Genomic DNA, 23,609 nt, shown 5'->3' with positions numbered 1-23,609 from the left:
TTCTCCCGTTTATTCATCTCTGTCTATTTTATGCATAATGGTTCATAAATTACACTTATGTAATTTCCCATTTAAAATTGTAATATAACTCCTAAGTATAGGACCTTTTTTTACTATCTCACATCCTGTTAATATTTCTGATTCTTCTTTTTAATTTATCCTGGAGATGGTGGGTATATCCAGCAATTTAGTACATTGCAGTAAAAATCTTTTGCCTTCCAAACTGAATTAAGACGATATCTTTCTTCTAAGTAATTCACCACCAATCCTGCAGGAGCCTCCCATCTATACTGTATCTGGCGATTTCTAAATTCATCAACTAGGAATGCATAATCCTTTCTGGAACTCAACATTTTAGGGGGAATTTCCTTCAGTACCTGCGACCTGTAATTTGCTTTCGTAAGTCGCTTGTAATATTCCATTCCTTGTTTTCCTGGTTACAATATCGCTTGGTAATTGTCTCTGTCTTGCAATCCATGAATTAACACGATAAATTTTTTCAATCTGCCAGTCATATTCTGCTTTTGGTTCACCAATTAACTATTCGCCCAAACCGGCAGGAAAAACATGCTTTAAAAAGTAGGGGAAAAGCTGAGCTGCACGATCCTCGGAAGCTTCATTTTTTACTATCGATTCGCAGAACCGATGACAATCATCCCTACCAGTTCGTGCATACCAGTGGTGGGTTACAGCCGGTACGTCCTGGTACGGGCATACCGATGCCTGTTGGGAGCCCACCTGCCCGCTTTACCGGTATTTCACCCAACTGGGCCATTTGCATATGTGTACGCAGCATACGGGGCCTGAGCGATGCTCCGCCAAGCAGCTGGAGCATCGGAGGGCGGTGGTGTGCATGCATGCGCAGCGCACGCGCATGTGGTGGACACCCTGCCCCGTCGCAGCGTGCCGGTTGCGACAGGATCCAAAACCCACCACTGGTGCACACTGGTAGCATTTCACCCGTGATCCATGAAGCCTCGTCTGATCGTTCCCAGGGAAAGGCAGGCAGTCTCGTGACATTCTTGTAACAGAGGTGATAAACAACAAAATTAATGACTTTCGTTAGAGTTAATCCTCGACTTACGACCCCCTATGGAACCCCCAACTTTCCATTGCTAAGTGAGGGAGCTTTGCCACATTTTACAACTTTCCTGCCACAGTTGCTAAACGAATCACTGCAGTTGTGAAGTTAGGAACATGGGTGTTGAGCACATCTGGCTACCCCACTGATTTTGCTCGTCTGAAGGTTGCAAAAGGGGATCATGTCACACACACACGGACACGGACACTGCAACCGTCATAAGTACAAGAGCCGAGGTGGCGCAGTGGTTAGGGTGCAGTACTGCAGGCCACTTCAGCTGACTGTTATCTGCAGTTCAGCGGTTCTAATCTCACCGGCTCAAGGTTGACTCAGCCTTCCATCCTTCCGAGGTGGGTGAAATGAGGACCCAGACTGTGGGGGCAAATATGCTGACTCTGTAAACCGCTTAGAGAGGGCTGAAAGCCCTATGAAGCGGTATATAAGTCTAACTGCTATTGCTATTGCTATGCCAGTTGCCAAGCGTCTGAAATTTGTGACCATGGAGATGCTGCAACGGTCATTAAGTGTGAATAATGGCCATAGGTCACTTTTTCCAGTGGTGTTAAATGAACCGTTGTAACTTGAGGACCGCCCATAATCAGACAGCAACAAAGCCGAAGGGGAAAAATAAAGATTTTTCTTTAGCTCGGAAAATTAAATCATATGACATTTTCTGATTTATTTCCTTTTCAGGTTTGCCAAGTATTACCGGAGGGCAGATGTCGATTTCCGAACGCTGATCAAAGCTTACGGGATCCGTTTCGATATCATGGTGAACGGCAAGGTGAGGTCAAATCACTACTGGGAAAAAAAAACACAGATATGCGAAGGCGGCGAATATGTGTAGCTCGAGGGTGGGATGAAGGCACAGGTATGTTCTCCGAGCTTGTGGGTTTAGTTTTGAATGTTTAGTGACCAGGCTAAGTAACATCATCAGCAGAATTTGGGGGATATGAATGTCGGTGTTGTGCTTATAAGGGCTTTGTATGGTCAGTGGGTCTTATGTGGGGAGATCATGTCAGGTCAAGATCCCATTAGGTGAGGCTCTCGTGATGGTTTCCTGCTTGAGCAGGGGGTTGGACTAGAAGACCTCCAAGGTCCCTTCCAACTCTATTATTGTTGTGGCCGGCCAGCAGAGCAGATTCGGAGAGTGAGGAGGTTGGGGAGGAAACTGGGCCATTCCTGGAGTCTGGGGAAGGCTCGGATGAGGGCTCTGTGTCGGAGGCAGAGAGGGCACCAGGGCCGTCTGACAGTTATCAGCTGCCTTTGGAGTCAGAGATCAGTGAGGCAGAAGAACAGCTGGAGCCTGTTCCCAGTCTGTGCATGCGCAGACCTGCCAGAGGAAGGGAGCAGCTAAAGAACAGGGGTCGACTTGGGAGTAAGGCCACAGGTGGACGGTGAATGGCCCCTCCCAGAGGACATAAAAGAGGAGTGAAAGTGGAGTGGAGTTTGCAGGAGACAATTAGTTCACTTAATTGGTTCGTGACTCTCCAATACTCCTTGCCAAGTTCTGCAGAGATCGGCCTGGCAGCTCTCCAAGCCAGATAAGGTCTGTGACCGTAAATCCTCCCTCGAAAGACTTTGCTGGATGTGAAGGAGCAGAATTCACACTCAATTCATAAAAGGGTTTTTTGTCGGGACCAGGAGTTTGCTTCATTCTCTCGGGAAGCCTCGGTCAGAACAATTATTCTCTATTCTAAATAATAAGAGTCCCTTTGGGAGAATTGTGCAAGGCTCAATGCCAGAGGTGTCAAAATGGCGGCCCACAGGCCGGATGCATCACGCATTGGGCCACGCCCACCCCAGCTCTGCGAATGGGAAAAACATTATGATATATCACATGACGGCAACGTGATGCAGCGGGTTTGATACCCAGGCTCTAGGCTTTTGTTTCTCAACCTTGGCCACTTGAAGCCGCGTGGACTTCAACTCCCAGAATTCCCAAGCCAGAGATCTCACTAGGGAATCCTGGGAGTTGACGTCCACGCGGCTTCAAGGGGCCCATTTTGAGAAACAATGGTCTAACCAGTGCAGGAAGTCCTCGACTTACAACAGTTTAGTGATATTTCGAAGTTACAACGGCGCTGAAAACAGTGACTTCTGTTTTTCACACTTACGACTGTTTCCAACGCTTAGGAACTGACTCACATTTATGACGTTTGTGGTGTCTCGGGGTCACGCGATCCCCTTTTGCGACCTTCTGATGAGCAAAATCAATAGGGGAAGCCATGTTGTTCACTGAAGAATTGCAGTGATTCACTTAACAACCGTGGCAAGAAAGGTTGCAAGATGGGGCAAAACTCACTTAACGACTTTCTCACTTAGCGACAGAATGCTTTGGGCTCCATTGTGGTTGTGAGTCAAGGACTACCTGCATAAACTTTAAAATCTGTGCACAAAATTCACCTTTTTTTGTTTTTTTCCCCCCAGGCAGGGAAATTTAACATCATCCCAACGGTAATCAACGTGGGATCCAGTCTTGCGCTAATGGGAGTGGTAGGTCGATCATTTGGGATGGAGGCAATCAATTGCTGGATTACAGGCAATCCTTAGGAGTGGTGCAGTGAGCTAGAGGTGGAGCTCTTGCCTTACAATCAGGAGGCTGTGAGTTCGAGCCTAGGTAGAGGCAGATATTTCGCTCTCTGGCACCCCAACACCAATCTCCAATCTTTTTTAAAAAGAAGATTGGATAATCATCTCCAAGGCCCCTTACAACTCTGCTATTCTGTTCTGTTCTATTCTATTCTTCTGTTCTATTATTCTCTTCTATAGTCTATATTCTATTCTACTGTTCTGTTCTATTATTTTCTATATTCTATTCTACTATTTTCTATTCTATTCTATTATTCTCTTCTATAGTCTATATTCTATTGTATCCTATTCTAGCTTCTATTATTCTCTTGTATCTTCTCTTCTCTATTCGATTCTATTCATTCCAATATTCTATTTTTCTATATTCTATTCTATATCCTATCCTATCCTATTCTTCTCTTTTATATTCTGTTCTATTCTATTCTTCTCTTCTATATTCTATTCTATTCTTCTATGTTCTATTCTATTTTTTCTATATTATTCTTTTCTATATTTTATTCTATTATTCTATTCTATACTATTCTTCTATATTCTATTCTATATTCTATATTCTATTTTATTCTCTTCTTCTCTTCTATATACTGTTCTATTCAATTCTATTCTTCTCTTCTATATACTGTTCTATTCAATTCTTTTCTTCTCTTCTATATTCTATTCTATTATTCCCTTCTATATTCTGTTGTATCCTATTCTATCTTCTCTTCTATTATTCTCTTCTTTTCTCTATTCGATTCTCTTCATTCCAATATTCTATTTTTCTATATTCTATTCTATATCCTATCCTATTCTTCTCTTTTATATTCTGTTCTATTCTATTCTTCTATATTCTATTCTTCTCTTCTATATTCTCTTCTCTTCTTCTCTTCTTTATTCTCTTCTCTTCTTCTCTTCTATAGTCTCTTCTATTTTTTCTAATATTATATTATTCTTTTCTATATTTTATTCTATTATTCTATTCTTCTATATTCTATTCTATATTCTATATTCTTTTATTCTATTCTTCTCGTCTATATACTGTTCTATTCAATTCTTTTCTTCTATATTCTATTCTATTCTATTATTCTCTTCTATCTTCTATTCTATTCTATTCTATTCATTTTCTATATTCTACTATTCTATTCTCTTTTCTTCTGTTCTCTTCCCTTCTTCTATATTCTATTGTATTTCATTTTATTCTATTTATTCCTATTTCCATTCAATTCTCTATATTCTATTCACATAATAATCGAATACAATAAGACAATAAAAAAGCCCTCATTAGAATAAGCGTGCAACTGCAAATGTGAAACCTTTTTTAAAATTACTGTTAGCAGAGTGGATTTTCCACTCTGTTCATTCATGTGGAATTGTTTCTGCCGTCCTACCCACCCAGGGGGCGTTCCTCTGTGACCTGGTGCTGCTGTACCTTCTTCGAAAGAGCGAGTTTTACAGAGGGAAAAAATACGAGGAAGTGAGGTAGGTCACCCACAGCTGCAAAGCATTCTTGATTCATAGAGATTCCCTTATTTCCTGACAGCGAGAGCAATTCATCAGTGGAATGACTTGCCTTCAGAAGCTGTGCATTGCTCCGTCACTGGAGGCTTTCAAGAGGCTAGATAGCAATTTGTCTTAAGGTCTGATTGAGCAGGGGGTTGGACTAGAAGACCTCCAAGGTCCCTTCTGTGTAAAAAAACAACTATCCATGTATTTGTAAGCGTCTACGTTGATCTGATGGTATGTACATCACTAAACAAAGTGTGTAAACCTTCCAAATAGCAATAGCAATAGCAACAGCAGTTAGACTTATATACCGCTTCATAGGGCTTTCAGCCCTCTCTAAGCGGTTTACAGAGTCAGCATATTGCCCCAACAACAATCCGGGTCCTCATTTCACCCACCTCGGAAGGATGGAAGGCTAAGTCAACCCTGAGCCGGTGAGATTTGAACAGCCGAACTGCTGAACTGCAGTCAGCTGAAGTAGCCTGCAGTGCTGCATTTAACCACTGCACCACCTCGGCTCTTAATGCTGAAACGGGGTACAGGGAAGGGAGAGAAAGTCTTAAAATTGCATCAGATCTTCCATTTTTGTGATTGGTCTCAAGATGGAGATGTCACTCTCAAAATGATGGGCTCTAGGTCACCAAAAGCCTTGAGTAATCTAAAAAAAAAAAATCCCTTGGAAAGTTGCAAAAAAAAACTTTAGGGAATCCCTGGAAGGTTGGCATTCAAACACATCAGCCATCTACAGACACACAGAGATAAACCACATTTGCACACCATTTCAAAAGAGACAATCAAAGGCCATGAAGGAAACAAACAAAAGTCTGAAACAGATCCTTTCTAGCAACCCAGATAAGCGGGGATTAACCCCAGACAAATCATGAAGCAGAGAACAACAATCAAAGAAGTACCACGGAGAAGACCACTGGCTGCGTAAGCTACTACAGATTTTCTAGTCTTTTTGCTTCCTTCTTAGCTTTTTATTGTCTCTTTAGGATGACTGATAGTCTATTAGTATATTGACAAACTCCACCCCAGGATACCCTACTACAGATAGTCCTCGACTTACAACAGTTCGTTTAGTGACAATTCAAAGTTACAACAGCCCTGAAAAAAAGTGACATGACCATTTTTCACACTTACGACCATTGCAGCATCCTGACCGTCACTTGATTTACATTCAGATGATTGCCAACTGATTCATACTTATGACGGTCGCAGCGCCCCGGGGTCAGGTGATCCCCTTTTGCCACCTTCTGACAAGCAAGCTCAATGGGGAATCCAGATTCGCTTAACAACCACGTTCCCAGCTTCACAACTGCAGTGATTCACTTCACAAGTGTGGCCGGAAAGGTCGTAAAATGGGGCAAAACTCACTTAACCAATTTCTCACTGTGCAACATCAATCCTGGGTGGTCGCAAGTCATGGTCGTAAGTCAAGGATTAGCTGAAATACACTCATACATACATATATATATTCATAGATTTTCACGGGTACAGGTATGCAGGCTTTGGTGTATTCGGGTCTTTTCCCATGTAAGATTGAAGGTATCTTGGCGACGTTTCGACGAGGTCCCACTCGCCATCTTCAGGTGGTGTCTTCGGCTTCGTGCCTGTACGAGCAAAGCGTGATCGGAGCTGCCATCCCTCTATAAATACTAGTGGTGGTGTGTGGAGTGCTAGCGCTGTTGCTGCAAGCAGATTGGCTGTGTTGTAACATCTTGATTATGTTACAACACAGCCAACCAATCTGCTTCCAGCAACAGAGCCAACACTCCACACACACACACCAGTATTTATAGAGGGATGGCAGCTCCGATCACGCTTTGCTCGTTCAGGCACGAAGCCGAAGACACCACCTGAAGATGACGAGTGGGACCTTGTCGAAACATCGCCAAGATACTCTCAATCTTACATGGGAAAAGACCCGAATACACCATACACCAAAACCTGCATGTATGTATGTACGTATGTATGTATATATATGTATGTGTATATATATGTATGTATGTATGTATGTGTATATATATATGTATGTGTATATGTGTATATGTGTGTATATATATATGTGTGTGTGTGATACAACAATATATATATATGTATATATATATGTGTGTGTGTGTATATATATATTTATTTATTTAGTGTCACAACCGCTGGTATGCCCCAATTATGGGAGGAAGCTAACTGCTTCCATTATCTGTCAATCGGCTCATCACAAGAGTCCATCACGACTCTTGTGACGAGCCGATTGACAGATAATGGAAGCAGTTAGCTTCCTCCCATAATTGGGGCATACCAGGGGTTGTGACACTAAATATATACCTTCTTCCCTGGCTTCAGATGATAAGGAGGAGAGCCTGTGGCTTAATGGCTAAGACGTCTGCCTAAGATGTAATATAGCCCAGGAATCCCAGTAAGGGTATGGCTACCTGATGAGAGCTAAATAGCTTGAAATAGATCTATACTAGTCTCCCTTTATTTATTTATTAGCACAAATACCACATATATATATATATATGTATGTATGTATGTATGTATGTATGATATCCCACCCTCAGCATAAATATAACAAATGTAACAAAAAAGGCAACAGTAAAAAATATTGGGTTTCTGTCTGGATGGACTCTTGTGACGAGCCTAATGACAGAGAGTGGAAGTGTGACCTTCTTCCCATACTTGGGCATACCAGGGGTTGTGACTTTAAGTATATACCTCCCACCCTGGCTGGCTGATAAGGAGTCGTTCTCTGTAGCTCAAATGGTTAACTCCCTGCCTGGGAGGCAACAGAGCACAGGTTCGATTCCCAAACTTGGGTATGGCTAGCTGATGAGAGCTAAATAGCTTGAAATAGATCTATACTAGTCTCCCTTTATTTATTTATCAGCATAAATATAACAAATGTAACAAAAAAGGCAACAGTAAAAAATATTGGGTTTCTGTCTGGATGGACTCTTGTGACGAGCCTAATGACAGAGAGTGGAAGTGTGACCTTCTTCCCATACTTGGGCATACCAGGGGTTGTGACTTTAAGTATATACCTCCCACCCTGGCTGGCTGATAAGGAGTCGTTCTCTGTAGCTCAAATGGTTAACTCCCTGCCTGGGAGGCAACAGAGCACAGGTTCGATTCCCAAACTTGGGTATGGCTAGCTGATGAGAGCTAAATAGCTTGAAATAGATCTATACTAGTCTCCCTTTATTTATTTATCAGCATAAATATAACATATATATATATATATATATATATATATATATATATATATATATATATATATATATATATATATATATATATATATATATATGATAGACAGACAGACAGACAGACAGACAGACAGACATAGATAGATAGATAGACAGACAGACAGACAGACACACACACACTGTACACAGGCAGCAAACTTCCCACTCAACAGCCCTGATGATGTTACCTAGTTGGGTAATGAGACGTCTGCCAGAAAAATAACCAGGCTTACAAAGATTCCGCCTTTGCTAATTTTCCCGACTTTCCTTTTCTACGTGTAGGTCGAATCCCAAGAAAACTTTACCGGCAAGCACCATTGACGGGAATCAGGAGGCTGAGAACCAGAGTGAAGATTCTTCATCCCAGTTGGATCAGCTTTAGATGGTTGAGACCTAAAAGCTGTTTTGACTCTGGAACGACGTCATCCGTTGTTAAGAGAAACCACGGACCCCAGGAAGCTGCAGGAAGGGATTCGCTTAAGCTCTTAACAGCCTTCGTTTTTGGCATCCTGAGCCAAGGATATCTACACATGGCAGGATTTTTAACTTTTTGAAATCAAAACCAAACGCCAGGAAATTCTGCGTTAAGGACCGCAGCTGCGTGGCGGATATAAATCCTCTTTTATGTGGCTTCTGGATAACCTGACACCGCCATCCGTAGCCTATCAAATGTACGTCAAAAGCCAATTGAAGAGAGGACAGTTGTCCACGCTGAACTACTATCATTGTTCATCACGCAGTCGGCCAGATGTTCGGAATGGATTCGGCATTTTTGTCCACCCAACGAGTCCTTCCCAAGAATTGCGCGGTGACCCAGAGGTGGAGCTCTCGCCTCACAATCAGGAGGCTGCAGGTTCGATCCTAGGTGTAGCGGCTGATATTTCTCTCTCTCAGGGCACAATGGGGATATATCTGCCGAATAAAACTCCGCATTGGCTACAGGAAGGGCATCTGGCCAGTAAACACAGTTGCCCCGACTCCACCCTGCAAGAGATTAAGAAGTCATTAAATGACACCCCCCCCCAAAAAAAAACCCCAATCAAGTCCTTCCCAAGACCCCAGAAAAGGCAGATGTGGATATTTGATGGTGTTAAAAGTTCTCGTCACAGGATGTCGGCTATTTTGAGTAAATCCGCCTTTTGCAATTGACTGATGGCGAATTTGTCAATGCCAACAGCCTTCAAGCGGTGCTCCGGATGTTTTGGGATTTTCCCCAAGGCATCTATTACTATAGATACTACCTTTGCTTTCTTTTGCCACGGTCATTATTACAGGCAGTCCTCGACTTACAGCAGCTCATTGAGTGACCGTTCAGAGTTACGACGGCGCTGACAAAAACCGACTTAGGACCATTTTTCACACGTAGCGAGCTTTGTAGCAGCCCCGTGTGACCAAAATCAAAACTTGACTCATACTGATGACCCTTCCTGTGTCCCAAAGTCATGTGATCCCCCTTTGCGACCACCTGACCAGCAAAGTCAATGGGGAAGTCTGATTCACTTAACAACTGTGTTGTTAACTTATTAACTACAGTGATTCACTTAACAAATGTGGCAAGAAAGGTTGTAAAATGGGGGCAAAACTCACTTAAAAAATGTCTCGCCTAACAGCAGAAATCTCGGGGCTGAATTGTGGTCGTAAATCGAGGACTACCTATAATTACCAAATTTATTTGCCGTCCGTCTCGCACTTCAAAGCGGCTCTGAGAATAATCATATCCTGAGCATTGGCGTTTGAAAATATACGATAATTAAGACTTTTAATCATCCGCTTCCCATTCTGCTTTCCGTTTTGAATCTCTTCCTGCAAATTGCTGAGCCTGTGGGATTATTCAGGAATTCGAAATAAATTCTTGCAATGTGCGTAAACAATTCTCCAGCCTGTGGGATTATGCCGGAATGCTAAATAAATTCCTGCAACATGCATAAACATTTCCTCAGCATCCAACCAACTCATGAGACATAACTTCAACGTGAAAACGGGTTGGCCATTGGCATGTCCTCTACCTCCACTTCAGGGGGGGGGGGGGAAGAGACTGGATTTTATTTTTTTTCTGCCTATGGTATGAATTTAGAGAATTATAGAGCCGAGGTGGTGCAGTGGGTAGAGTGCAGTACTGCAGGCCACTTCAGCTGACTGCTAGTTCAGCGGTTCAAATCTCACCGGCTCAGGGTTGACTCAGCCTTCCATCCTTCCGAGGTGGGTAAAATGAGGACCCAGATTGTGGGGGCGATACGCTGACTCTATAAACCGCTTAGAGAGGGCTGAAAGCCCTAGGAAGCGGTATATAAGTCTAATTGCTATTGCTATTGCTATTGCTAATTTACACACAAACCCAAGTCTTATTTTATGACCGGTGCATAGAAATGGCCAGTCGCAGGAGTTAAATCAGAATATTATCTACGGAACCACAAGCCATATTCCTAATGGCTGCTTCACCGGGAATTTCTGTATGCTTAAAAAATAAATGGGTTGAACTGAAAAAGAAGTTTTGAAAAATGAATGTGATTTTGATGAAGAGAAGAAATAGACCATAGAGGTTTTTTTATATATATATAAAAAACAACAACCATAAAGTAAGAGATAATGTTGCATTTGTTATTTATAATTGCCGCAAAGAAAATTGGAAGCTATTCCTAATTTTTTTCAGGTCTTTTTTCCTCGTTTCCTTCCCTGCTTTTCCTTTATACGGTCACAGGGTTGTCGTGAGGAAAGTGGGAGGAAGCAGCATTAAGTATGTTCACCACACTGAGTTACTTAGAAAAATAATAAAGGACGAAAATTATATACATACCAGTATATGTATGTGTTGGCAGTTTGAATCCCTAGCGCCGCATAACGGAGTGAGCTCCCGTTACTTGTCCCAGCTTGAAAATTATATACATACCAGTATATGTATGTGTTGGCAGTTTGAATCCCTAGCGCCGCATAACGGAGTGAGCTCCCGTTACTTGTCCCAGCTTGAAAATTATATACATACCAGTATATGTATGTGTTGGCAGTTTGAATCCCTAGCGCCGCATAACGGAGTGAGCTCCCGTTCCTTGTCCCAGCTTCTGCCAACCTAGCAGTTTATAAGCAGGTAAAAAATGCAAGTAGAAAAATAGGAGCCACATTTGGTGGGAAGGCAACAGCGTTCCGTGCGCCTTCGGTGTTGAGTCATGCCGGCCACATGACCACGGAGGCGTCTTCGGACAGCACTGGCTCTTCGGCTTTGAAACAGAGATGAACACCTCCCCTTAGAGTCAGGAACGATTAGCACCTATGTGCGAGGGGAAGCTTTACCTTTAAATATATATATTTAAAGATTAAAGAGTAACAAGAACACATAGATGTGTATATGTTCTTGTTAGTTTTCAATTTTTAAAAGAGTGAGAATTATTTTAACATATCTATATAAATAAAAATGCAATGGTTGTTTGTTCAAAATCGCTAATCTCTGAAAGTTCTTCACCAATTGCTTTGAAATTTTGACACAACGTTGCATTCGAATATGCGAATGTTTTTATATACGTATATGATATAGATGTCACACCTGTGACAGGTAAAAACACGATTTTTTGAAAACCAGCGCCATCTGGTGGACATAAAAGCAACACCCGCTATACTAAATATTTCATGATTCTATTTCAATGTTTCCGATTGCATTGTTATATTGAATTTTCATAGATTTCGATTTATTTTCATTTTGATTTAATTATTTCATGTGACATTGCGTTGGAATTGAGCTGTGTCGTTTACCATAGCATTCATTTAGTAAGTATAGTATATTCGGAACAGTTCGGCCTCTCTCTAGCTTCGTCCCGACGGTCCCTTTATATGTGTGGCTGGGCTGCGGCCGCACCCTTTCCCCTTTCTGCCCCTCCTCTGACGAGCTTTGGCCATTTCCGCCAAGGGGAGCCGAAGCACTTCGGCCTCCCCCTCCCCTCTCTCCCCTCCCCTCCCGCCGGGCCTTTGCTGTCTGTGGCGGAGTGCTCCAGAGGAGGTGGAGGCGGAGTGTCTCCTCAGCCCGGCCGGTCGCATGCGCTCTCCACCCCCCCTCACAGCAAGCTAGCTATGGCCTTGCCAAGACGGCTCTGACGGGTCGTCGTCAACCTGAAGTGCAACGGGGCTGGGGCGGCCCCTGGACGTCTCGCTCTCCTGCGCCACCAACTTGGGGGAGCCCAAGCGCAGCTCCTCCGAGATGCTCAACAACTTCCGACAGCCCCGGCGCCGTCTCCCCCAATCAGCCTCGCCCAGCGCAGCAGCCCTGAGTCCTGATCAATGGCAGCTCCCACCCGCCACCCCACTATGCCCACGGGGGACACACCCAGCCTCCCTCCCACACTGGGGTTCCCCCTCCCATGTCCGGAAGGGCCCCATCCAGCCCATCGTTCCAGAAGCTGCCCAACACGGGGAGCTTGGAGGACGCCAGGCTGGGGCCTGGGGGAGCGTCCTCTGTGGTGGCTCTTGCAGGGGCCACTGTGGTTCACTTCCACGCGGGAGCTGCCTCTGCCGTGGGAGCTGTGGCCAGTGCAGCGAGTGGCAGGGCCCACTAGGTGGGCAAGATCCTCACGAACCTTGCCACTGCTGGCAACAGGATGACCCTGCCTGGAGGGAACCACCCTGGAAATGTTTCTTTCTTCGCTTGCTTTTAGTAAATGTGCCCGGTCCAAAATCTTTCCAGCAATTGAAAACTGTTTCTCACATGGACAATTGTACGTTGCGTGTTCTAGAGTCGGCAAACCAGACAATCTATATATCTACACAGACAATGGAACAACAAAAAAATATTGTATACCCACAAGCATTGTGAAATTAAACATATTAGAAACTTGCACTTTCTCTTTTCTTTTTTTTAAACTATTTAACCAGACTGGGCCACAGCAACGCATGGCCGGGTACAGCTAGTGTTTATAATATATTTAATTATATTAAACAAATCTTAATATATTAAAAATGAGTTTGGTTGACGAGAAGTTAATTTTACAACTTGCATTAGCAAGCTAGCTTTAAACCGTAAGCTGTTACAGGTGTACTTCTTGTACTTCTGCCAGTCCAGCCCGAAATCCCTGTTGCTAAGCGAGGCAGTTAAGGGAGCGGTGTAAAATTTTCGAGAGTTAAGCAAATCACTGCAGTTGTTAAGTGAACCATGTGGTCGTTAAGTGAATCTGGCTCCCCCCATTGACTTCATTTGTTAGAAGCAGGCTGGGAAGATTGCAAAAGAGGATCACGTCATCCCAGAACAATGTGACCGCCATAAATACGAACCAGTTGCCAAGTGACCGAATTTTAGTCACCTGTGGAGATGTTGGCACAGTTGTTAAGTGTGAGAACCGGTTGTAAGCAGAGGACCACCTATAATCCAGCAACTGCGTGCTTCCATCCCAAACGACAGACCTGCCACTCCTGTCAGTGCAAGTCCTCGACTTACAACCGTTAAGCAGCCTGCCCAATAGTTGTACGTTGTGATGGTTGTAAAGGGGGACATCACCTAATTTTATGATTTTTTTGGTGTTAAGCAGATAGCATCGTCGTTAAGTGAACCCATCGTGTATATATGGGTCGTTTTTGCCCAAAACTAGAAATAAACAGCAAGAATTTGGTCACCACAATGTAGAAAAGATGCGGAGACTCTGGAAAGAGTGCAGAGAAGAGCAAGGAAGAGGATTAGGGGACTGGAGGCTAAAACATATGAAGAACGGTTGCAGGAACTGGGTATGTTTAATTTAATAAAAAGAAGGACCAGGGGAGACATGATAGCATCTTCCAATATCTCAGGGGTTGCCACAAAGAAGAGGGAGTCAAGCTATTCTCCAAGGCACCTGAGGGCAGGACAAGAAGCAATGGGTGGAATGTAATCAAGGAGAGAAGCAACTTAGAACTTAGAGAAATTTCCTGACAGAACAATTAACCAGTGGAACAGTGAAGGAAGGAAGGAAGGAAGGAAGGAAGGAAGGAAGGAAGGAAGGAAAGCCAATGGGTGGAAACTAATCAAGGAGAGAAGCAACTTAGAATTAAGGAGAAATTTCCTGACAGTGAGAACAATGAATCAGTGGAACAGAAGTTGCCTCCAGAAGTTGTGAATGCCCCAACACGGGTGGTTTTAAAGATGTTGGATAGCCCTTTGTCTGAAGTGGCGTAGGGTTTCCTGCCTAGGCAGGGGGTTGGACTAGAAGACCTCCAAGGTCCCTTCCAACTCTGCTATTGTATTGTACTGTATCAAGAATGTCGTAAATCTTGGTCATATAAGCACAGGATACTGAAAACCGCCATAAATACGGGCCGGTTACTAAACAGCTAAAATGTAGCCTTTTCAAAATGGGGAGTGTGTGTGTCAGTTTACGTTTCACTGTGGAGGTGCATGAATACCGGTAGTCCTTGAGTTACAACAGTTCATTTAGTGATCGTTCAAAGTCACAGCGGCAGTGAAAAAAAAGAGACTTAGGACCATTTTCCACACTTACGACCCACCTCGGAAGGACAGAAGGCTGAGTCAACCTGGAGCCTGGTGGGATTTGAACTGCCAAATTGCATGCAGCCGGCAGTCGGCAGAAATAGCCTGCAGTACTGCACTCCAACCACTGCGCCACCATGGCTTAAATAAATTGTGTATCAGGGGAATAAGCCAGGTTTATAACAGAGGTGGGTTGCTCCTGGATCGGCCCGGATCGAGTGAGCAGGTCATAGCAGCGGCGGGAGACTCTGCCCGCCCACCCGGGCGCTTCTGCGCATCTCCGCGCCCGAACCAGTAGTAAAAAAAATGGCAACCCACCACTGGTTTCCAAGATTCTAGTTGTCATTAACAATGTCAAATCAAAGCAATAAAGGAGGGATGTCCAATGGCTAAAATATCTGCATATCTTAAGCATCATTCAAACGAGATATATAAACGAGACTGGGAAAAATGGATTGATTATATACAAAATAAATACGGGGCTAAGAAGTTCCAGATAGCTTATGATTAAGATATGTTAAGACAGGGAGGGGGGGAGCCTGGGCTGTCCGTCAGCCCCCAGATGGAGAGTCAAGAGCCCCCAGGTCTGGAGGTGGCTGATGAGGAAGAGGAGGAACAGTTGGGTCCAGTGCCTGATGCACAGAAGGCAGAGAGGAGAGGAGAGCAGTGGAAATCTATGGGCCGGTCCTCGGGACAGAAGAGCCACCGCTGCTAGCGAAGCTCCACCTGGAACAGCTTGTTTCCAGAAGTTGTGAATGCCCCAACACTGAAAGTCTTTAAGAAGATGTTACACCTACTAACTGCAGCAAGATTGTTGGTGGCGCAACACTGGAAGAAGGAAGACTTGCCTACAATTCAAGAATGGACATTGAAAGTCACAAATTTAGCCGAGATGGCTAAAATATCTGCATATCTTAAGGACTTACTCAAACGAGAGATATAAACGAGACTGGAAAAAATGGATTGATTATATACAAAATAAATACGGGGCTAAGAAGTTCCAGATAGCTTATGATTAAGATCAGGAATGATATAAATTGTTTAAAGTTAGCTTAGCAAGGAGGGGCTAAGTTCAATGTAAAGATGTTATCAATTTTCTACTCTTTTTTCCAATATATTTTAGACTGTTTTTGTTAAAGATTTATACCGTGTATGGGTTCTGGGAAGTTGGGGGTGGGAAGGCTGGGGGGGGGGTTGGGGGAGGGAGGGATATATATTAGGTTTGACGAGAGGTGTTAGATTTTAATGTAATTTGATCCCACATGTATACTGTCTTCTCTTATTTTTTTCTTTAAAACTAGGATATGTTAAGTATATTGATATGGAAGCGGAAATACACCAAGGAGAGGAAGAGTGGGAAACAGAAGGGAGAAGAAAGATGGGAAGAGAGGGATAGGAGAGAGGAAGAGTGGGAAACAGAGGAGAGAAGATGGGAAGAGAGGGATAGGAGAGAGGAAGAGTGGGAAACAGAGGAGAGAAGAAAGATGGGAAGAGAGGGATAGGAGAGAGGAAGAGTGGGAAACAGAGAAGAGAGATGAGAAGAGAGGGATAGGAGAGAGGGTAAGGGGGGAAGGTGAGGAGGATAAGGAGGAGTGGAATGAAGAGAGAGGAGAAGGAGAAAGGAAGGGGAAGTAGAGTAGGAAAGGATGATGGAGGGAAGAAAGGAGGTAGGAGAGAGGCAGAAGAAAGAGGTGTATGGAGAGCAGAAGAGCTATAATGGGTTTTTATCTTTTTGGGCGTTGATGACAAGAGGAACTGATGTAATTACTATTTAATACTATAGGATACTGGCTATGTATAGCATACATGTGATGGTATGTTATGAACATGGAAAATAAAAAAGTTAATAAAAAATAAATAAATAAAAAATCTCGGCCACTTTTAAGACCGGTGGACTTTAACACCCAGATGGCTGGCTGGGGAATTCTGGGAGTTGAAGTCCACCGGTCTTAAAAGTGGCCAAGGTTGGACACCTCTTAATATAAGGCCAAAATTTGCAGTTTCTTTGTCAGGACACAGAAGCAACAAACGCAAAGGGGAGATTGTTAAACAAAAAAAAAAAAAATGCATTTGCGGGGAACGCGCGTTTCCCCCTGAATTTTTATTTCACTGAAGTACCAGTGAGGAAGCATTGAGGTGTTCAGAAAAGGAGGATCTTTTGATTCTTTTCAAGATCATACTCTCTCCCATGTCTCTTTGCAAAACTGTGTACGCACGAAAAAAAAAGTTACTTTGCTCTGTGTTTATGAAAGCTGGATTACGTGGCCTTTCAAGAATGTAAAGAAGAAAAGGAAGTGGGCGAAAAGTTTGCAGCCGTTTTTGTGTCCCTTCAACGTTTCTTTAAAGAAGGAACCAGAACTGGCAAAAAAAAAAAAAAAATCCATTTTAACGGCTTGTTTCTCATCCCTGCCAGACAGGATCCTGCGTTAAACCTAGATTAAGAATACAACATCTCGGTCTGTTGTTTACTGGAGAAATAAGCCTATTTCATGCCTCTGGAGCCGCATGTGGCTCTTTCATCCCTCTGCTGCGGCTCCGTCGCCGGTCAGCTTCACAATTGATAGGGCTTTCGGTTACGACAGGTAGAGGAAAAAGGATGCTGTGCTAGGAGGAGACTCTATGGTGGTGGGGAATTGGACTTCCGATCAGGAGGGGGAAAAGGACGCTGCGCTAGGAGACTCTATGGTGGGGGGAAACACACTTCTGGTTGGCTTCGGAATTAAATCTCTGTGGCTCTTTGAGTGTTTAAGGTTGCCAGCCCCTGCATTAGACAAATAAGAACATTTTAACCAAGTTTGAGTTCTTGTATTAAGAGTGAAGATGTAGGATGATTGCAAAGCAATAAGAAACAGAACTTATAGACAGAAGAGAAGAGTTGGAGTGTTGGGTCCTTGATAGTCTCCAAGCTTGGTGGTTTTCTTGCAGACATTTCATCAGTGTATCTGATGGTGGGATGTGCTGCCTATTTATATATAGTAGCTTGCCCTGAGGTTGGATTTGTCAAGAGACAAATAGACTTATCAGCTATCAATAGACACGTAGAGATAAATCACATTTACACACCATTTAATTAAAAGCTAAGCTGGAAACAGAAACGACCAAAATATATTCTCTCTCGCCATCCGACACCCAGTTAAAAAGGGATTAACACCAAACAAGCAGAGAACAAAATCCTAATCAAGGTGTCAAACACGCACACACACAGAGAGTACTGGCAGGGCGTGTTACTATATATTAATGGGGAGCAATTCCCACACTTGCTACCACTGATGACGTTACCTAGTTGGGTAATGAAATGTCTGCAAGAAACTACCAAGCTCAGAGAGCACCTCACACTCCTCCTCCCTGCACACACACCGCTCCCTTCTAGCACTGATGATGTTACCTAGTTGGATAATGAAACGTCTGCAAGAAAACCACCAAGCTCAGAGAGCACGAAGGACCTCACGGAAGTGACATCATCCTTCTGGCCTCATTGCGGCCTTATGTCTTCTTGATTTAACCCAGCACCTTGTACCTAACAGCATTTGAGAAGATCAAAAATAAAGTTAGCAAAGCAACTGTCCACTCCCAACCCCTATTTAACATTCCAAAATGATGGTTTGATATTTATAGTTTTCTGGGACTTATCAAGACCCAGCGACTGGAAAGGCAATTCGATTGTCGTTTAAGAATTGAGATACTCAAGAGCTGTAACTTTAGAACTACTGCGGCACAAAAGTTAAAAGGATGGGGAGTCATACATTATCTGATTATTTCATTCTTGAATCCACCAAAGCTGTAATCCGCTACCTCATGGCTCTCCGAATTTGGCAACTTGAAGACGTGTGGACTTCAACTCCCAAAATTCTTCAGCTTTGCCTGGCTGAGGAATTCTGGGAGTTGTATATAGAGTTAACAGAGTTGGAAGGGACCTTGGAGGTCTTCTAATCCAACCCCCTGCCTAGGCAGGAAACCCTACACCACTTCAGACAAATGGCTATCCAACATCTTCTTAAAAACCTCCAGTGTTGGGAGTATTCACAACTTCTGTTCCACTGATTAATTGTTCTCTGTCAGGAAATTCCTCCTTAGTTCTAAGTTGCTTCTCTCCTTGATTAGTTTCCACCCATTGCTTCTTGTCCTGCCCTCAGGTGCCTTGGAGAATAGCTTGACTCCCTCTTCTTTGGGGCAACCCCTGAGATATTGGAAGACTGCTATCATCTCTCCCCTAGTCCTTCTTTTCATTAAACTAGACATACCCAGTTCCCGCAACCGTTCTTCATATGTTTTAGCCTCCAGTTGAAGTCCACACGTCTTCAAGTTTGGAGACCCCTGTAGTACCTTGAGTAGGTATGAGAAAACTGGGTCTCTACTGAATTTGAGGTGACACATAACATCCAGCATCCCCCATCTTTGGCCACGCTGGCTGGGTTGTGATCATGGAGGCGGCTATAAATCTCACCCCCTATTTCAAAATAAAACTCCTACTGAACTTGTTGCAAATGTTTACTTGGAAGTGAAAGCAGCTTCAGGCCAAACGTCCCTCAACCCACCCACCTCCCCCTTTACAACCTGCCTGTAGTTAAGGCTGTGAAAACCGTGTTTTTCTTCTGAAGTCTTTCAATCAAGGTGCATACAAAAACCGATCAAGCATGGAATATCGATATAGATTTCTCTCTCTCTCTCTCTCTCTCCAAAATAGTAGATCTGGTTACACACAGCGAGGAAAAGTCTCGGAAGGGAAGGTGGGGCTAAAGAGGGTTAGGACAGAATTCTAGCAGCCTTGCGGGCAGAGGGATAAACCGAGAAGAACGGGACGCCCTCTGGAGTGGAGGATGGGTTATTTACACGTCATTTTTAAAGGCCAAGGAAAGAGGGAGGGGGGTGTTTCACATTCTGTTTCGTTAGCAGGGTTCTAGAGGCTTTCTGATGTATTTTAGGGAGCGCATGAAGAGTGCAAGTAATGGGCCAGGATCCCCACTTCTAGGGCATCCGAAAGGAAGTAGCGAGCTGTCTCCCCTCACAACCGTCCTGGCTATATACCGTCGTCTTCTTCTTCTTCCTCCTCCTCCTAGTAAACGTGCACCATGCCATAGAGGAAAGTCCAGAAGAGAATATATGTGAATAAACCCCCGATCAGTCCCCCGGTGAAGAGAGGCCTTCGGGATTTAAAATATTTGTTCCATCGCCGTCCGGCTTTTAGCACCAGAAGCACTGAGAGTAAGACGGAGGCCAGGAAGTAGAAGATGAAGCCGTAGAGGCCGTTGAGGCCAAGGATGCCGGCGGTGGCTCCCGAGAGCGCGGAGACGGACGTCCTGCAATAATCCAGGATGGCTGCGTTTCCCCGGACGGCGGCTTCGCTGATGAATTGGGGGCCTTCGCGCTTGGCCACCACGGCGGCCATGGCTTCGGCAGGGAGTGGTGGGGCAGCTCTCCTACCGGATGGTGCTTTCTGCGAGGAAAAATGGAAACCATTGATATATGCAGATCTGTTTCTTGGAAGCTCAAAGACTGTCCTTCCACAGAGCCAGGTGACAAATGAGAAACAGATTTTATTGACTAATCTTTATTAAAGAGCTCAAGGTGGAAAACGTATCCCACACATCGTTTTCCTATTTTCTCCACAACCACCACCCTGTGAGATATCGTATTTTTCAGAGTATAAGACGCACCTTTCCTTCCCTTAAAAGAGGGTGAAAATTTTGGTGCGTCTTATACGCTGAATGTAGCCACCCAGCTGGCTTTCATGCCTAAGGCAAGACTAGAACTCACCATCTCCTGGTGATCAGCCCCAAGTCATCCAGCCGGCTTTCATGCCTAAGGTGAGACTAGAATTCATCATCTCCCACTTTTTTAGCTTGGTGTTTTTAAGCACTGGACCAAAGTAGCTCTCAAATTAATATTAAACACAGCCCTGCGATGATTAGCAAGCCACTTAAAGCAAGAACTTACCCGTAAAAATAGCATGTGCATTTGTTTTTGAAGTAAAAAAAATGACTACGTTTGAAAGTAGAAGACACAATTATAAATAAAACAGGGGGAAGAAGCAAGAAACACTGGAGCTGCTTCAAGCTCAGCGAAGGACAAATTATATTATTTATTCAATTTTTATCCCCACCCATCTCAGCCAAGTGACTCTGGGAGGCTTACGATTCTAAAACTACAAAACAGTTAAAACGATGAAAACCATCCAAAGAATACAACCAATAGCCAAATATTTAATAAAAAGATTTAAACCTTGATTTAAGGATTCTACTCCTTGCAGACAGCTGGTCATTTGCATCCTTTTAGAGGGTCGTTGAGGCCACTTGGAGGTTTCTCTGTGTCCTCAGGGTCACCTGAGTGGTGCAAGAGGTTCCTGTAGTCTGCAATTTTTTTTCTCTGGAAATCCATTCCTACCTCTAAAAAAATGGCAAATGACCAGCTGTCTGCAAGGAGCATCAATCCTTCCATTCCCCACCATCCAGTCAGAGCTGAAGAAGCGTCTTGGATGAAAAACGAAACATATTTAAAGATGCAGCTACCGCTGCAATTTGAAAGGATTGGTTCAATCAGTGTCCTACTATTATGGTTCCTGTTTGTTTTAATTTAGGAGAGGCTTCGGTACCACCGAACTACTACAGTAGAGAACAGGTGATGCAATCAATTCCTTTAAGTCACACATGTGGTGCAATAAATAGGTAGTCCTTGGCTTACAGCCATTCATTTAGTTCAAAGTTGCAACACCATTGAAAAAAGTGGCTTATGACTTATGGCTTTTCACACTTACAACTGTTGCAGCATCCCTGTGGATCCTGTGATCAAAATTCAGATGCTTGGCAATTAGCATATATTTATGACAGTATCCTGGAGTCTTGCGATCCCGTTTTGGGACCTTGTGACAAACAAAGCCAGATGAAGCCAGTTGTTAAGTGAAACAACTATGTTACTAACTTAACTGCACTGATTTACTTAACAGCGGTAGCAAGAATAGTATAGAATAACAGAGTTGGAAGGGACGACTTTAGAGGTCTTCTAGTCCAACCTTGGCCTTCTTGGCCAAGCAAGAAACCAAAGAAAGGTTAAAAATTTTACTCAACTGTCTTGTTTAGCAATAGAAATTTTCGGCTCAAATTTTGGTTGAGGACTACCTGTAATGGGGCTTAAAATCCAGTGGATAGGTGAACTTCTGTTTCGCTGTAATTTTTTGAGGTGGTCGCCTTCGTTTTTTGACTTCGCTTCTAAGTGGCCATTACTTTCAGTAACAAATAAAATGAAGAGATCAATCAATACAGGCAACCCTAGACTTTCAACCATTGTGGTTTGCTTATAAGAGCCTAATCTTTCATTTTTTTGAGGCCTTTGAACTCTGGTGCTGGAGAAGGACTCCTGCATTGAGACCCTTGGACTGCAAGACAATCCGACGGGTCAGTCCTAGAGGAGATCTACCCTGACTGCTCTTGAGAAGGCCAGATCCTGAAGAGGGAACTCAAAGGCTTTGGCCACCTAAGGAGAAGGAAGGAGGACTCCCTGGAGAAGAGCCTCATGCTGGGAACGATGGAAGGCAAAAGAAGAAGGGGATGGCAGAGAAGGAGGTGGCTGGATGGAGTCATGGAAGCAGCAGGCGTGAGCTTCAATGGACTCCAGAGGATGGGAGAGGACAGGAAGGCCTGGAGGAACATTGTCCATGGGGTTGCGATGGGTCGGACACGACTTCGCAACTAACAACAACAATCTTTCCTTATGGTCCAGACACTTTCTCTAGTTTTCTGTGGTCATACAACACATAAACTGCTAGGGGATGCTGACAAATTTATTCATGTATTTATCTGACAGATCACAACAGTGCTGCTAACAGGCAGAAGTTCAACAGGATTGCTTCATGCCAACTCAATGCAAACTCTGAGGTTTTCCTTATACGGGTAGTCCACGACTTACAGTTCACTTAGTGACCGTTCAAAGTTACAAGGGCACTGAAAAAAGTGACTTATGACCATATGCTGCACCCCCATAGTCACGTGATTTACATTCAGCCGCTTGGCAACTGACTCGTACTTATGACGGTTGCAGAGTCCTGGGGTCCGGTGATCTCCTTTTGTGACCTTCTGCCAAAAAGAAAAGCCAACGGGGGAAGTCACTTAACAACCATGTGACTCACCAACTGCAGTGATTCACTTAACAACCGTGACAACGGTCGTAAAGTGGAGCAAAACTCACTTAAACAACCGTCTCACTTAGCAACAGAAATTCTGGGCTCCATTGTGGTCGTAGGTTGAGGACCACCCGTCCAGTAGCAGAAAATGCAATTAAATGTCTTATTTAAAGGCACAGGCCCAAGCCAGACCCCCTCTAAGGGCCCCGTAGTGACGTCACACGGGTGAGAAAGTTCTCAGGAACGACCTCAAAACCGACCTTCTTCATGGAGGTTTTAAAAACCAGGCAAGTTTCTACGTCTCTTTTTTTCCCTACCTCCTTAAACCCCCAAATCCCTCTTACCTCGCCGTGTATTTCCTCAGCTCTCGCCCAACCACTTTCACCTCCTCCGACCTCACCGCGAAAAGGCCGCCGCCGCCATCTTGGAACGAAGAGGCTTCTGGGAGCGCCGGCGTCCCACGCTGTGACGTCACGTGGCCTTTCCTCCTCCTCCTCCTCTTTCCCCGCGCGTCTTCCATAGAGCCCGGCGGACGCCATAGAGATGAAGAGGCCTAGAGAGCCTCCTCCTCCTCCTCCTCCGCACGGCCGGATTTCCTCCCCTGGCGAAACGTGGACGACATCCCGAAAGGAAGGCCCCGCCCACTCCGTCAACCCCTCCCCT

At 44.1% G+C, this 23,609-nt stretch overlaps 2 protein-coding genes across 2 annotated transcripts in view; one reads left to right on the top strand and one right to left on the bottom strand.

Annotated features, from left to right (window-relative positions):
- LOC116507807 (P2X purinoceptor 5-like) overlaps positions 1 to 8,856 on the top strand; it is a 9,661-nt gene extending 805 nt beyond the window's left edge. Inside the window, exons 2-5 of the mRNA XM_032216139.1 lie at positions 1,770 to 1,865; positions 3,512 to 3,577; positions 5,046 to 5,128; positions 8,680 to 8,856. Coding sequence (XP_032072030.1) covers positions 1,770 to 1,865; positions 3,512 to 3,577; positions 5,046 to 5,128; positions 8,680 to 8,779 — 345 coding nt within the window. The 3' untranslated portion in view covers positions 8,780 to 8,856. The remainder of the gene's footprint in view (positions 1 to 1,769; positions 1,866 to 3,511; positions 3,578 to 5,045; positions 5,129 to 8,679) is intronic.
- A 10,447-nt stretch (positions 8,857 to 19,303) lies between these two features.
- On the bottom strand, positions 19,304 to 23,431 carry EMC6 (ER membrane protein complex subunit 6). Its single transcript, XM_032216491.1, has 2 exons — positions 23,291 to 23,431; positions 19,304 to 20,267 (listed from the first exon to the last, which is right to left on the bottom strand). The coding sequence occupies exon 2, from the start codon at positions 20,217 to 20,219 to the stop codon at positions 19,887 to 19,889; it is 333 nt and encodes a 110-aa protein (XP_032072382.1). The 5' UTR covers positions 20,220 to 20,267; positions 23,291 to 23,431; the 3' UTR covers positions 19,304 to 19,886.
- Between the last annotated feature and the right edge of the window lie 178 nt (positions 23,432 to 23,609).

This window comes from Thamnophis elegans, chromosome 4 (genome assembly GCF_009769535.1).
Source record: "Thamnophis elegans isolate rThaEle1 chromosome 4, rThaEle1.pri, whole genome shotgun sequence".
Lineage (NCBI taxonomy): Eukaryota > Metazoa > Chordata > Lepidosauria > Squamata > Colubridae > Thamnophis > Thamnophis elegans.
The sequence above is the reverse complement of the archived record's forward strand: the minus strand, read 5'-3'. Positions and strand labels throughout refer to the sequence as shown.